At 46.2% G+C, this 15,382-nt stretch overlaps 1 protein-coding gene across 1 annotated transcript in view; it reads left to right on the top strand.

Moving 5' to 3' along the window:
• The window catches only part of mdga2a (MAM domain containing glycosylphosphatidylinositol anchor 2a), a 235,533-nt gene that overhangs the window by 121,652 nt on the left and 98,499 nt on the right, over positions 1-15,382 (top strand). The window contains exon 7 of the mRNA XM_056296137.1: positions 6,649-6,978. Coding sequence (XP_056152112.1) covers positions 6,649-6,978 — 330 coding nt within the window. The remainder of the gene's footprint in view (positions 1-6,648; positions 6,979-15,382) is intronic.

The raw sequence follows: 15,382 nt of genomic DNA, 5'->3' as shown, positions 1-15,382 counted from the left end.
AATGGTGAACGTAGTGGAAGAGTGAGAGAAGAGAAACAGATGGAGAGAATGGTGAACACAGTAGAAGAGTGAGAGAAGAGAAACAGATGGAGAGAATGGTGAACACAGTAGAAGAGTGAGAGAAGAGAAACAGATGGAGAGAATGGTGAACGTAGTGGAAGAGTGAGAGAAGAGAAACAGATGGAGAGAATGGTGAACGTAGTGGAAGAGTGAGAGAAGAGAAACAGATGGAGAGAATGGTGAACACAGTAGAAGAGTGAGAGAAGAGAAACAGATGGAGAGAATGGTGAACGTAGTGGAAGAGTGAGAGAAGAGAAACAGATGGAGAGAATGGTGAACGTAGTGGAAGAGTGAGAGAAGAGACACTGATGGAGAGAATGGTGAACACAGTGGAAGAGTGAGAGAAGAGAAACAGATGGAGAGAATGGTGAACACAGTAGAAGAGTGAGAGAAGAGAAACTGATGGAGAGAATGGTGAACGTAGTGGAAGAGTGAGAGAAGAGAAACAGATGGAGAGAATGGTGAACGCAGTAGAAGAGTGAGAGAAGAGAAACAGATGGAGAGAATGGTGAACGCAGTAGAAGAGTGAGAGAAGAGAAACTGATGGAGAGAATGGTGAACGCAGTAGAAGAGTGAGAGAAGAGAAGCAGATGGAGAGAATGGTGAACGTAGTGGAAGAGTGAGAGAAGAGAAACTGATGGAGAGAATGGTGAACACAGTGGAAGAGTGAGAGAAGAGAAACAGATGGAGAGAATGGTGAACGCAGTGGAAGAGTGAGAGAAGAGAAGCAGATGGAGAGAATGGTGAACGCAGTAGAAGAGTGGGAGAAGAGAAGCAGAGATGGAGAGAATGGTGAACGCAGTAGAAGAGTGAGAGAAGAGAAGTAGATGGAGAGAATGGTGAACGTAGTAGAAGAGTGAGAGAAGAGACACTGATGGAGAGAATGGTGAACGTAGTGGAAGAGTGAGAGAAGAGAAGCAGATGGAGAGAATGGTGAACGTAGTGGAAGAGTGAGAGAAGAGAAACAGATGGAGAGAATGGTGAACACAGTAGAAGAGTGAGAGAAGAGAAACTGATGGAGAGAATGGTGAACACAGTAGAAGAGTGAGAGAAGAGAAGTAGATGGAGAGAATGGTGAACGCAGTGGAAGAGTGAGAGAAGAGAAACAGATGGAGAGAATGGTGAACGTAGTGGAAGAGTGAGAGAAGAGAAGTAGATGGAGAGAATGGTGAACGCAGTAGAAGAGTGAGAGAAGAGAAGTAGATGGAGAGAATGGTGAACGCAGTAGAAGAGTGAGAGAAGAGAAAGATGGAGAGAATGGTGAACGTAGTGGAAGAGTGAGAGAAGAGAAGTAGATGGAGAGAATGGTGAACGCAGTAGAAGAGTGAGAGAAGAGACACTGATGGAGAGAATGGTGAACGTAGTGGAAGAGTGAGAGAAGAGAAACAGATGGAGAGAATGGTGAACGCAGTAGAAGAGTGAGAGAAGAGAAACAGATGGAGAGAATGGTGAACGCAGTAGAAGAGTGAGAGAAGAGAAACTGATGGAGAGAATGGTGAACGCAGTAGAAGAGTGAGAGAAGAGAAGCAGATGGAGAGAATGGTGAACGTAGTGGAAGAGTGAGAGAAGAGAAACTGATGGAGAGAATGGTGAACACAGTGGAAGAGTGAGAGAAGAGAAACAGATGGAGAGAATGGTGAACGCAGTGGAAGAGTGAGAGAAGAGAAACAGATGGAGAGAATGGTGAACGCAGTAGAAGAGTGAGAGAAGAGAAGCAGATGGAGAGAATGGTGAACGCAGTAGAAGAGTGGGAGAAGAGAAGCAGAGATGGAGAGAATGGTGAACGCAGTAGAAGAGTGAGAGAAGAGAAACAGAGATGGAGAGAATGGTGAACACAGTAGAAGAGTGAGAGAAGAGAAGCAGATGGAGAGAATGGTGAACGCAGTAGAAGAGTGGGAGAAGAGAAGCAGAGATGGAGAGAATGGTGAACGCAGTAGAAGAGTGGGAGAAGAGAAGCAGAGATGGAGAGAATGGTGAACGCAGTAGAAGAGAGAGAGAAGAGAAGTAGATGGAGAGAATGGTGAACACAGTAGAAGAGTGGGAGAAGAGAAGCAGAGATGGAGAGAATGGTGAACGCAGTAGAAGAGTGAGAGAAGAGAAACTGATGGAGAGAATGGTGAACGCAGTAGAAGAGTGAGAGAAGAGAAGCAGATGGAGAGAATGGTGAACGTAGTGGAAGAGTGAGAGAAGAGAAACAGATGGAGAGAATGGTGAACGTAGTAGAAGAGTGAGAGAAGAGAAGTAGATGGAGAGAATGGTGAACGCAGTAGAAGAGTGAGAGAAGAGAAGCAGATGGAGAGAATGGTGAACGCAGTAGAAGAGTGAGAGAAGAGAAGCAGATGGAGAGAATGGTGAACGTAGTGGAAGAGTGAGAGAAGAGAAGCAGATGGAGAGAATGGTGAACACAGTAGAAGAGTGAGAGAAGAGAAGCAGATGGAGAGAATGGTGAACGTAGTGGAAGAGTGAGAGAAGAGACACTGATGGAGAGAATGGTGAACGTAGTGGAAGAGTGAGAGAAGAGAAACTGATGGAGAGAATGGTGAACGTAGTGGAAGAGTGAGAGAAGAGACACTGATGGAGAGAATGGTGAACGTAGTGGAAGAGTGAGAGAAGAGAAACTGATGGAGAGAATGGTGAACGTAGTAGAAGAGTGAGAGAAGAGAAACTGATGGAGAGAATGGTGAACGCAGTAGAAGAGTGAGAGAAGAGAAACTGATGGAGAGAATGGTGAACGCAGTAGAAGAGTGAGAGAAGAGAAAGATGGAGAGAATGGTGAACACAGTAGAAGAGTGAGAGAAGAGAAACAGATGGAGAGAATGGTGAACACAGTAGAAGAGTGAGAGAAGAGAAACAGATGGAGAGAATGGTGAACGCAGTAGAAGAGAGAGAGAAGAGAAAGATGGAGAGAATGGTGAACGTAGTAGAAGAGTGAGAGAAGAGAAAGATGGAGAGAATGGTGAACACAGTAGAAGGAATGAGGGTAGAAAGAAAAAAGATAGAGCAGAAAACTGTTAGAAAGAAAGAAGAGGTGAAAGAGAGACAGCAAGAAATTCCTGTTAACCAGAGGAAGGTGTGTGTGTTAGTGTGTGTGTTAGTGTGTTAGTGTGTGTGTTAGTGTGTTAGTGTGTGTGTTAGTGTGTGTGTTAGTGTGTGTGTGTGTTAGTGTGTGTGTGTGTGTGTTAGTGTGTGTTAGTGTGTGTGTTAGTGTGTGTGTTAGTGTGTGTGTTAGTGTGTTAGTGTGTGTGTTAGTGTGTGTGTTAGTGTGTTTGTCGGTGTGTGTGTGTGTTTGTGTGTGTTAGTGTGTGTGTGTGTTAGTGTGTGTGTGTGTGTGTGTTAGTGTGTGTGTGTGTGTGTTAGTGTGTGTAAAACAACTTGGCAATGAAGGGGGTAAGATAGAGAGAGGGAAGTGCTTTGTCGCAGAATTCACATCTCTTTCTCTTGCTCTCTCCCTCTCCTCAGCAGCTTAACTCGGCATGTTGCTATGTGTGTAGTCAGTTAACTCGGCATGTTGCTGTGTGTCTAGTCAGTTAACTCGGCATGTTGCTGTGTGTGTAGTCAGTTAACTCGGCATCTTTCTGTGTGTGTAGTCAGTTAACTCGGCATGTTGCTGTGTGTCTAGTCAGTTAACTCGGCATGTTGCTGTGTGTGTAGTCAGCTAACTCGGCATGTTGCTATGTGTGTAGTCAGTTAACTTGGCATGTTGCTGTGTGTCTAGTCAGTAAACTCGGCATGTTGCTGTGTGTGTAGTCAGTTAACTCAGCATGTTGCTGTGTGTCTAGTCAGTAAACTCGGCATGTTGCTGTGTGTATAGTCAGTTAACTCGGCATGTTGCTGGGTGTGTAGTCAGTTAACTCGGCATGTTACTGTGTGTGTAGTCAGTAAACTCGGCATGTTGCTGTGTGTGTAGTCAGTTAACTCAGCATGTTGCTGTGTGTCTAGTCAGTAAACTCGGCATGTTGCTGTGTGTGTAGTCAGTTAACTCGGCATGTTGCTGTGTGTCTAGTCAGTTAACTCGGCATGTTGCTGTGTGTGTAGTCAGTTAACTCGGCATGTTACTGTGTGTGTAGTCAGTTAACTCGGCATGTTGCTGTGTGTGTAGTCAGTTAACTCGGCATGTTGTTATGTGTGTAGTCAGTTAACTCGGCATGTTGCTGTGTGTATAGTCAGTTAACTCAGCATGTTGCTGTGTGTCTAGTCAGTAAACTCGGCATGTTGCTGTGTGTGTAGTCAGTTAACTCAGCATGTTGCTGTGTGTGTAGTCAGTTAACTCGGCATGTTGTTATGTGTGTAGTCAGTTAACTCGGCATGTTGCTGTGTGTATAGTCAGTTAACTCAGCATGTTGCTGTGTGTCTAGTCAGTAAACTCGGCATGTTGCTATGTGTGTGTAGTCAGTTAACTCAGCATGTTGCTGTGTGTCTAGTCAGTAAACTCGGCATGTTGCTGTGTGTGTAGTCAGTTAACTCGGCATGTTGCTGTGTGTGTAGTCAGTTAACTCGGCATGTTACTGTGTGTGTAGTCAGTTAACTCGGCATGTTGCTATGTGTGTAGTCAGTTAACTCGGCATGTTGCTGTGTGTCTAGTCAGTTAACTCGGCATGTTGCTGTGTGTGTAGTCAGTTAATTCGGCATGTTGCGGTGTGTGTGTAGTCAGTTAACTCGGCATGTTGCTGTGTGTGTAGTCAGTTAACTCGGCATGTTGCTGTGTGTGTAGTCAGTTAACTCGGAATGTTGCTATGTGTGTAGTCAGTTAACTCGGCATGTTGCTGTGTGTATAGTCAGTTAACTCGGCATGTTGCTGTGTGTGTAGTCAGTTAACTCGGCATGTTGCTGTGTGTGTCTAGTCAGTTAACTTGGCATGTTGCTGTGTGTGTAGTCAGTTAACTCGGCATGTTGCTGTGTGTGTAGTCAGTTAACTCGGCATGTTGCTGTGTGTCTAGTCAGTTAACTCGGCATGTTGCTGTGTGTGTAGTCAGTTAACTCGGAATGTTGCTATGTGTGTAGTCAGTTAACTCGGCATGTTGCTGTGTGTGTAGTCAGTTAACTCGGCATGTTGCTGTGTGTGTAGTCAGTTAACTCGGCATGTTGCTGTGTGTGTAGTCAGTAAACTCGGCATGTTGCTGTGTGTGTGTAGTCAGTTAACTCGGCATGTTGCTATGTGTGTGTAGTCAGTTAACTCGGCATGTTGCTGTGTGTCTAGTCAGTTAATTCGGCATGTTGCGGTGTGTGTAGTCAGTTAACTCGGCATGTTGCTATGTGTGTAGTCAGTTAACTCGGCATGTTGCTGTGTGTGTAGTCAGTAAACTCGGCATGTTGCTGTGTGTGTGTAGTCAGTTAACTCGGCATGTTGCTATGTGTGTGTAGTCAGTTAACTCGGCATGTTGCTGTGTGTCTAGTCAGTTAATTCGGCATGTTGCGGTGTGTGTAGTCAGTTAACTCGGCATGTTGCTATGTGTGTAGTCAGTTAACTCGGCATGTTGCTGTGTGTCTAGTCAGTTGGTTTACTCTACCAGTCAGTGTGCTGAATGTACCAGGTAACCAGCCATCATTAAAACGTCCTGTTCTGTTTTCGACATCGAGCTGGCGGCTATGCTTGGACTCTGCTGCTCCTCATCTGTTCCCTCCTTCTCTTCCGCGGGTTGTGTAGGAATACCAGTATACCAGCTGTAGTATGTAGTTAAAAGTACCCATTTTTAAGTATACTGCATAAAGTCAAAGTAATGTGGAAAAGTAGTCCGGGTGTCATGGCAGTCTATTCCACTTGCTTCCAGCTTAATACTGCTAAATTGGGTGTCCGGGTAGCGTGGCGGTCTCGTTTGTTGCCTACTGACACAGGGATCGCTGGTTTGAATCCCCTTGTGACCTCCGGCTTGGTTGGTAGTTCCTACAGACACAATTGGCTGTGTCTGTGGATAGGAAGCCGGATGTGGGTATGTGTCCTGGTCACTGCACTAGCCCCTCCTCTGGTTGGTCAGGGCGCCGGTTCAGGGGTGAGGGGGAACTGGGGGGAATAGCGTGATCCTCCCACGCGCTACATCCCCCTGGGGAAACTCCTCACTGTCAGGTGAAAAGAAGCGGTTGGCAACGCCACATGTATCGGAGGAGGCATGTGGTAGTCTGCAGCCCTCCCCAGATCAGCAGAGGGGGTGGAGCAGCGACCGGGATGGCTCAGAAGAGTGTGTGTGTGTGGGGGGGGGGGGTAATGTGGAAAAATCTAGTCGACTAAAAGTGCCAGGATGTATGATCTTTTTGCCCAAAACTCATATGAAACCACTAGATACTTTTCTGGAAGGAAACGGTGTGTGGTTACCATGGAGATACGGGTTATATGAGCCGTATCCATTTGCCATCACCTCTGCTGGTTGACGGAGGATAGTATAACAGATTTACAATGTAAGTACTATACTATATAGTACTTACTAGCTATTAAAATGCATTTAGCGTCCATTATATCCAGTATGTACAGCATACACAGCTTGTACTTTTAATATGAGGTATTCTCTATTAGTATGCAATATTCTGCTAAGGTCTCAGATCTGATGTTGAAATTAATCTAAATTCTCTTTCATTTTGCCACCTTCTTTCCCACAGGTCTCCGTAAGGGTCGGTTCTGGATCACTCCGGACCCGTACCACAACGACGACAACATCCAGATCGGGAGGGAGGTGAAGATCAGTTGCCAGGTGGAGGCCACGCCGCCAGAAGAGCTGGAGTTCAGCTGGCTGAAGAACGGGCGGTCCCTGCGGAGCTCTGAGCGGATGGTCATCACCCACACCGACACTGATGTGTCTCCCGGCACCACCAACCTCGACATCATTGACCTCAAGTTCACCGACTTTGGGACGTACACCTGTGTAGCAGCGCTGAGGAATGGAGGGATCCCTGAGATCAGTATTGATGTAAACATCTCCTCCACCACCGGTGAGACCTGTTTATATGTCATGTACCTTATGTACCATCCATCCAGCCATTAATCCAAACCGCTTATCCTGCTCTCGGGGTCGCGGGGATGCTGGAGCCTATCCCAGCAGTCATTGGGCGGCAGGCGGTTGCTAAATAGGGTTGGGCATCGAGAACCGGTTCCAAAATTCTGATTCCAAAGGAATCGTCCAGAAATTCACATTTGGATTCTGCCTATCGGTTCCTAAATAAATTTCACTCCTGCTAAAGTTAGCTTCAGTTTCCATGGTGGCGGCGTGCAGCCTCCGTAGTTTCCGCCTCCGCAAGGTAAAATGTGCGCCATCATGGACCAGAGCACGCAGCAAAATTATTTTGTGCCAGGGAGGACGCACAACAACTATGGCCAAACACCTTGGCCTACATGATGTACAGATTAACCAGTGTACCGTGTTTGACATCCCCTGCCTCGGCGCCCTCTTCAAAAACCCTGAGCACACAGCAAGCGGCGCCTCGTCACAACTGGGTAGGTGAAAATTAATAACGTTTGTCTTCTTCGCAACAGTGAGGCAGCAAACAGTTCATACATGAGCGAGTTGCTATAAACTGTATGCAAACACTGACATGTGTTTCTTCTGTGCTGAACACCGGCGTGTACAGCCTGAGAAGGCAAGTATGCTCACCTGTCTAAAGAAGGCCTGATTCTAATGTAAGGAGTTTAACACCTGGTAGTCCGGACCAGGGTGTTACTGTGTCTTTACTTCTTCTTCTTCATGTATGAAGACAGTTGTTGTAAATGTAAATATAAGAATGAGACATCCACATGAATGATCCGTTCTTAAAACAGGATGGCTTGTATATTTTTTCAAAATACATTTTTCTTCTGTGAAATAAGCATGTGACCTGTTTTGACCCCGCCCCTCAAAGAACCGGAATCGAGAATCGTTAAGAATCGGAATCGAAAAGCGGAATCAGAATCGTTAAAATCCAAACAATGCCCATCCCTGTGGCTAAAGTACTACAGCAGTAAAACGTTGGGTTTACTGGTGCGAGTGTGCAGGCTCTTTATAGATTATTGAAGATTGTGCAAATTAATTTCTATATTCATTCAGCATTCTTTTTATTTCACAAACGAGTTATATTATTTTTTTATTTTGCTGGGAAATAGTTTAATAGCCTATCTTTATCAATGCAAGGCTCCTGTTATTTATCCAAAAGGAGTTGAATCAAGTGCAACTGGACTTGGTATATATCTGTGAAGATGTTTCGCCTCTCATCCAAGAGGCTTCCTCAGTTCGTGCCTTTCTGACTGGACCAAGCTAGTCTGACTGGCTGGTGATGAGTCTCAGATATTTATCCTCTTGGAGTCATTGTCAGAGCTATTGATGTCCATGGCTCTTTGTGTTCCGATGTTAAGCAGCGATGGTCGTTTGGGGTGTTCATTTCGACTTCGTTAGTGCTCCATTCAGTGGTCATGAGTCATTGGAGCCGTTAGTGACCGACTGTTGTTCTTGGAGGCTAGGCTTCTTGAGTCTCCTGGGTAGAGATGAAAGGACGGCATTGTAAGTGGGAGATAGGTGGTGTTGCAGACCTCCTCCTCTGTTGAGGGATGGTTTTTCCTGTTTTGCATAGCCGGCTTCCTTCACCCCTCTTTCAAACCATCTATCTTCTCTGTCCAAAATGTGTACGTTGCTGTCCTGGAAGGAGTGTGTCTTCTCCTTTAGGTGTAGATAGACTGCTGAGTCTTGTCCTGAGGAGTTTGTCCTTCTGTGTTGGGCCATCCGTTTGTGTAGTGGTTGTTTGGTTTCTCCTATGTATAGGTCAGTGCAATCCTCATTGCATTGTACGGCATACACCAGATTGCTTTTTTGGGTGTGTGGTACACGGTCTTTGGGATGAACCAGTCTTTGTCGGAGTGTGTTGCTTGGTTTGAAGTATACCGGGATGCGGTGTTGCTAAACATCGGAACGCAAAGAGCCATGGACATCAATAGCTCTGATAACGACTCCAAAGAGGATAAATATCTGAGTCTCATCACCAGCCAGTCAGACTAGCTTGTCTAGTCAGAAAGGCATGAACTGATGAAGCCTCTTGGATGAGAGACGAAACGTCTTCACGGATATATACCAAGTCCAGTTGCACTTGATTCAATTCCTTTTGGATAACCATGACCTGGATGAATGAGAACATTCGCAGACCTCCTGTTATTTTTTTTATTGGCGCGCCCCCATGTGGCGGGTGGCGGTATCTATATTGACCAGAAATCGTCAGCTTGCCCCTTTTGCTAGCTGGCTGTTTCAGCTGTGGTATGTACTAAGTAGTCTTGTCACGTTTTGTGACTGTCAGTCAGTTGTTATTGTGTATTTGTGTTGTTTGGTCTGGTGAAGCTAGCTTATTAAGTTTGTTAGCTTGTGCAACGGTTGGCTGCTGTGCATCATGCACTAGTGTGCACTAGTGTTCTGAGGAAGTGTTGTGCAACTTATATAAAATGGCAACTGCTTCATTGTGTTGAATGTATTCATGTTCTAGTGCCCTGAACCCCAGTAAGCAACCCGTGGACCGGACCTGGCCCGTGAGAGCCAAATGTCTGGCCCGCACCAACCCGTTGGCACTAGCACACCTGTCATAACATGTGAAATAAAGTGCGTGCTGCTCTACTTCCACAATTCCGTCCATCCGTCCGCTCATCCTCATCATGGTGGACATAACTTGATATGTACACCTTGAACCTTTTCACCCGCTTGCTGGTAGGTGCAGGTGAAAGTTTGTCGACAGTTGTGTGCATGTGGTTGACATTTGTCCATGGTAAATCTTGCAGGCATCGCCAAAAATGTGCCATTATCAATAGCACATGCCAACAAACAGGAAACTGGTATGACCGCTGCAGTAGAAACCGGAAGTCAGTGAACTACAGTTATGCACAGAGCTGATTACACAAATTATGTAAAATGGCAACTGCTTCGGTGTGTTGAATGCATTCATGTTCTAGTGTGTAGGGGCAGGACCTGTATGTTTCACCATCACAACCAACCACATCCATGTGTTTGTCTAATAGCTGTGCAGAGAAGTAAACGCCGTGAACCCGAGAGAAGTTGTCCAGTGGTCTCTTCAGTCTACCGAGAGCGGGAAAAGAGGGGTCACGTGTGTAACCCTTTTAGTCAGGTTTCATCTGTTCAGAACTGCATGTGAAAGGTCAGTGGACGCCATGAAGTTCATAAGAGTGATGTGCGGGTCGACCCTGTTGGTAAGCTTACTAGTGAATATCACGGGTTCGGGTGGGCAGGTCAATGAGTGATGAAGCAGCGCTCCGAGTAAGTTATAAATAATTTACAGAAATATTGCATGCAATATGCAAGGCTGTGCATTATGCTGAATATGGAGCTGCAAGGGAAGAGGAGAAGAGCAAGGCCGAAGAGGAGGTTTATGGATGTGGTGAGAGAGGACATGCAGGTGGCTGGTGTGACAGAGCAAGATGCAGAGGACAGGAAGTGATGGAAACGGATGATCCGCTGTGGAGCAGCCGAAAGTAGTAGTAGTGGTGGTCTCACTCTTCTACTGTGTACAACACTGCTAACTTTGCTAAAATTGGAGGGTTGTGGGTCGGGTCGGGTTCAGGTGGTTAATTAATGCATATTTTACTGGGTCGGGCAATGCAGATTGGCTCTCATAACGGGTCAAGTGGGTGCGGGTATTAAAAAAAAAACTCTGACCGGCGCATCACTAGTGCATGATATTAATACAAAACAAAGACCTCAGATCGGGTGTCAGGAGAATCCATATCTACCAGTGCTACAGAGAAGTCCTGCCTTTTTTTTAAATTAAACTTTTCTTAAGAAACATAATTGTAGTGAATTCGGGGGGGCAGCCGGAAACCTGCCACAGCCAGGAAGCAAACCCGACAGCACTAACCAGTCAACTAAAGGGTCTGACCCATTAGCCAAGGGCTAGCGAGCTTAGTTGTTTGTGATCATACACTACCCCCCCTCCTTTGGGAAGCGCGCCCCCATGCTTTAGCATACCAGCTCCCTCACGCCTCTGGGCCCACGCGCCTCCGATGGCCTCACGGTCTTGCCATCCCACTTCTGACACACATTTTAAACCATGTAAACCCTTTTAACTAACCAGAAGAGTGCACCCAGTAGAGGGCAGATCTCCACCAGCCATATCTCCCCTTCTCCGGTGCTCCCGCTTGGCGACAAACCACCCCTTTTTTGAGTGCTTGGACGTAGACGAAAAACCAACTGAGGACTTTAGCACTCATAAAAAAAGTTTTTCAAAGGTTTTCAGTACCTGCCACCTTGAGAGGTCCAGGATCCTCCAGTCATCACTGTGCACACAGATCATTAGACTGACCGGTCCAGGATCCTCCAGTCTTCACTGTGCACACAGATCATTAGACTGACTGGTCCAGTACCTGCCACCTTGAGAGGTCCAGGATCCTCCAGTCATCACTGTGCACACAGATCATTAGACTGGGACGCCCGACCAAGCTGGAGGTAACACAGGAATTCGAACCGGCGATCCCCGTGTTGGTAGGCAACGGAATAGACCACCATGCTACCTGGATGCCCTAAGCTGGTCTTTTTTGCAGTGAACTAGAAACAAATCTTAAATCTATCTGATAATCACTTGCACACACACACACACATCAGGTTTGTACAGAGGTCAGTGCGGGGTCACGTCGCTGCAGTTCTGCAGGGATTGCTGGTAAACTGTCAGCATCGAGGAAAAGTAACATTTCTTCTTTGCTCTTGAAAAAAGGGCCCTAACTCTCCTTCTGACTGACGGGCTGTGTGGTTTAGTCACACCGCTTACGTGGATGACCTTGGCTGATGAATGTGACGTGGCAGAGACGTTATATACACACAGTCTGAGGGTAGGGAGACGGATGACGGAGACGAGGGCGTCGATTCCTCCTGTGCCACGCTCCCACCTGACGGGCGACGTCAGCTGATGGATGCCCATGTAGAAACACAAGGTCGTTGTTGGTTTGAATAACAGCTAGGAGCCTTTCCTGCTAAATGAAACTCTTCCTCTCCCCATACATCATCGCCTCCCTGATGACAGCGGCGTGCCCGCCAACAAGGACAGACTGGGCATGAGAGCAAAAACAACAGTCCTCCTCCTCTTCCCAGCGCTTCTTCCTCATCCGTGAGCATCCACAGCGATGAAGACTGGTTATACCCGTCCGTCTTAATGATCAGTCTGGGCTCCATCTAAATGAGAGCGATGGTATTTATTCTAATCTGCGTCTTAACGAGGTTCACCTTCTGATCGATCTCCAACACTGCAGTCACACTGTCCGCTCTTTGGACTCGCCTGCCATTTGGAAACCACTCTAAAGAAGTGATCACGCAATCCCGAAACACCCATACAAATGAGCGGAGACCCCATCACCACCACCACCACCTCGTTTAAATTCCTTGGAACATCCATCAGCAACAACCTGACGTGGAAAACTAACACAACACATCAGTGCAAAAGCTCAACAACCACTTTACTTCCTTAGCTTGAAAACACCGGATCAAACATCAACTGCTCCTTCTGCTTTACTCAGCCATTACCCAGCCCATCATAACATCTGCTGTTACACTAGCGCAGTATTACAGTATTACAGTATTACAGTGTTACAATGTTACAGTGTTACAATGTTACAGTATTACAGTGTTACAGTATTACACTATCACAGTATCACAGTGTTACAGTATTAAAGTGTTACAATGTTACAGTGTTACAGTGTTACACTATCGCAGTATTACAGTGTTACAGTGTTACAGTATTACAATGTTACAGTATTATAGTATTACAGTATCACAGTATTATAGCATTACAGCATTACAGTATTACAGTATTATAGTATTACAGTATCACAGTATTGTAGTATTATAGCATTACAGCATTACAGTATTACAGTATTATAGTATTACAGCATTACAGTATTACAGTATTATAGCATTACAGCATTACAGTATTACAGTATTATAGTATTACAGCATTACAGTATTACAGTATTACAGCATTACAGTATTACAGTATTTTAGCATTACAGTATTATAGCATTACAGCATTACAGTATTACAGTGTTACAGTATTATAGTATTACAGTATTACAGTATCACAGTATTATAGTATTACAGCATTACAGTATTATAGCATTACAGCATTACAGTATTACAGTATTATAGTATTACAGTATTACAGCATTACAGTATTATAGTATTACAGTATCATAGTATTACAGCATTACAGTATTATAGTATTACAGTATCACAGTATTATAGTATTATAGTATCACAGTATTACAGTACCACAGTATTACAGTACTACAGTATGGTACAGCGGCGCAGACAGTCAAACACGGAAAACCCTGCAGAGGATTGTCAACAAGACATCCAACATCACAGGCAGCCCACTCCCCTCAGCTGAATCTCTACATACTCACCGGACTGTAAAGCGAGCAAAGAAGATAACCTCCGACCCCTCACATCCTGCTCATCACCTCTTCCAGCTCCTTCCCTCAGGGAGGCGCTACAGGTCACTGTTCGCTAAGACTAAACGCTTCACCAACAGTTTTCCCCCTAGCCATCAGGACTCTGAAGTCCTCCCTACAGTCCCTCCTCACACACCACTGTCATAAACACCCCCATTCACCTAATTGTTGTGCCTAATATGTTTGTTTCTATTATTGCATGACTGTATTGTTCATGATATGTGGAGTGTGTTGTTGTCCATGTGTGTATTGTGCTGCAGAGTTTAATGTGTACTGAAAACAAATTCCACCGGCCTTGGTCGTGTGGCTAATAAAACAATCTAATCTAATCTAATCTAATCTAATCTAAAATAGCCGGTAAGCCTCCCATCTAGTATGTGTTTCACCTTTGGAAAAAGGATTAAAGCTAACCAGCTACTCGTATAGCTAACACCAACACGTTGTGCGCTAGTTCTCTCTGCTGTTTACGAAGCGCAGATGGGAGTTGTCGAACCTCTGATCCAGGAGGAACAATGCGGATTCCGTCCTGGCCGTGGAACAACGGACCAACTCTTTACCCTTGTGGAAGTCCTGAGGGGGGCACCAGCCAGTCTACATGTGTTTTGTGGACTTGGAGAAGGCTTACGACCATGTACCCCAGGGCACTCTGTGGGGGGTACTGCGGGAGTATGGGGTACCGGGGCAGTTGCTACAAGCCATCCAGTCCTTGTATAACCAAAGTGAGAGCTGGGTCCGCATTCTCGGCACAAAGTCATACACCTTTTCGGTGGGTGTCGGACTCCACCAAGGTTGTCCCTTGTGTTGTCTCCGATTGTGTTTGTGATATTCATGGACAGGATCTCAAGGTGCAGCCAAGGTGAGGAGTGTGTCCATTTTGGGAACCTCAGGATTGCATCTCTGCTCTTCCCAGATGATGTGGTTTTGTTGGCTTCGTCAGAACGTGACCTCCAGCGTGAACTGGGGCGGTTTGCAGCTGAGTGGGAAATGGCCGGGATGAGAGTCAGCACCTCCAAGTCTGAGGCCATGGTTCTCCACTGGAAAATGGTGGATTGCTCCCTCCGGGTTAGGGATGAGTTGTTGCCTCAAGTGAAGGAGTTCAAGTATCTTGGGGTCTTGTTGAGGAGTGAGGGTAGGATGGAGCGGGAGATTGACAGGTGGATTGGTGCAGCATCAGCAGTAATGTGGACGTTGTACTGGACCGTTGTGGTGAAGAGGGAGCTGAGCCAGAAGGCAAAGCTCTCAGTTTACCAGCCAGTCTTTGTTCCAACCCTCACCTATGGTCATGAGCTTTGGGTAGTGACTGAAAGGGTGAGATGGCGGATACAAGCGGCTGAAATGAGTTTCCTCCGTAGGGTGTCTGGGCTCAGCCTTAGAGATAGGGTGAGGAGCTCCGACATCCGGAGGGAGCTCGGAGTAGAGCCACTGTTCCTTTGCGTCGAAAGGAGCCAGTTGAGGTGGTTCAGGCATCTGATTAGGATGCCTCCTGGGCACCTTCCTTTGGAGGTTTACCAGGCACAACCAATTTGGAGGAGACCCTGGGGTAGACCCAGAACTCGCTGGAGGGACTACATGTCCAATCTGGCCTGGGAACACCTTGGGATCCCTCAGGAGGAGTTGGAGGGCGTTGCTGGGGAGAGGGAGGTCTGGAGTGCCCTACTTAGCTTGCTGCCACCGCGACCCCACCCTGGAGAAGCGGCTGGAGATGAGATGAGATGGAAGTTATTCCTGTAGCAAGACCTCACATCCTGCCACACCCACATGCGTTGTGGGAACTGAAGTGGTTTTGGTTGCATCAGTGGTTGTATGTTCCTATAATAAGAGAGACCAGACTGACTGTATTGAAGATTAAAATATTAAAAATATTCCTTTGCCCTTTGACCTCGTAGCTACTGGTGGCTTTTGATTCTTAATGCCAGTATGTACTGTGTCTGTCTGTCT

Source organism: Lampris incognitus, chromosome 16 (assembly GCF_029633865.1).
Source record: "Lampris incognitus isolate fLamInc1 chromosome 16, fLamInc1.hap2, whole genome shotgun sequence".
In the NCBI taxonomy this organism is placed as follows: Eukaryota; Metazoa; Chordata; class Actinopteri; order Lampriformes; family Lampridae; genus Lampris; species Lampris incognitus.
Note: the sequence above shows the minus strand (reverse complement) of the source record. Positions and strands in the feature narration are given on the sequence as shown.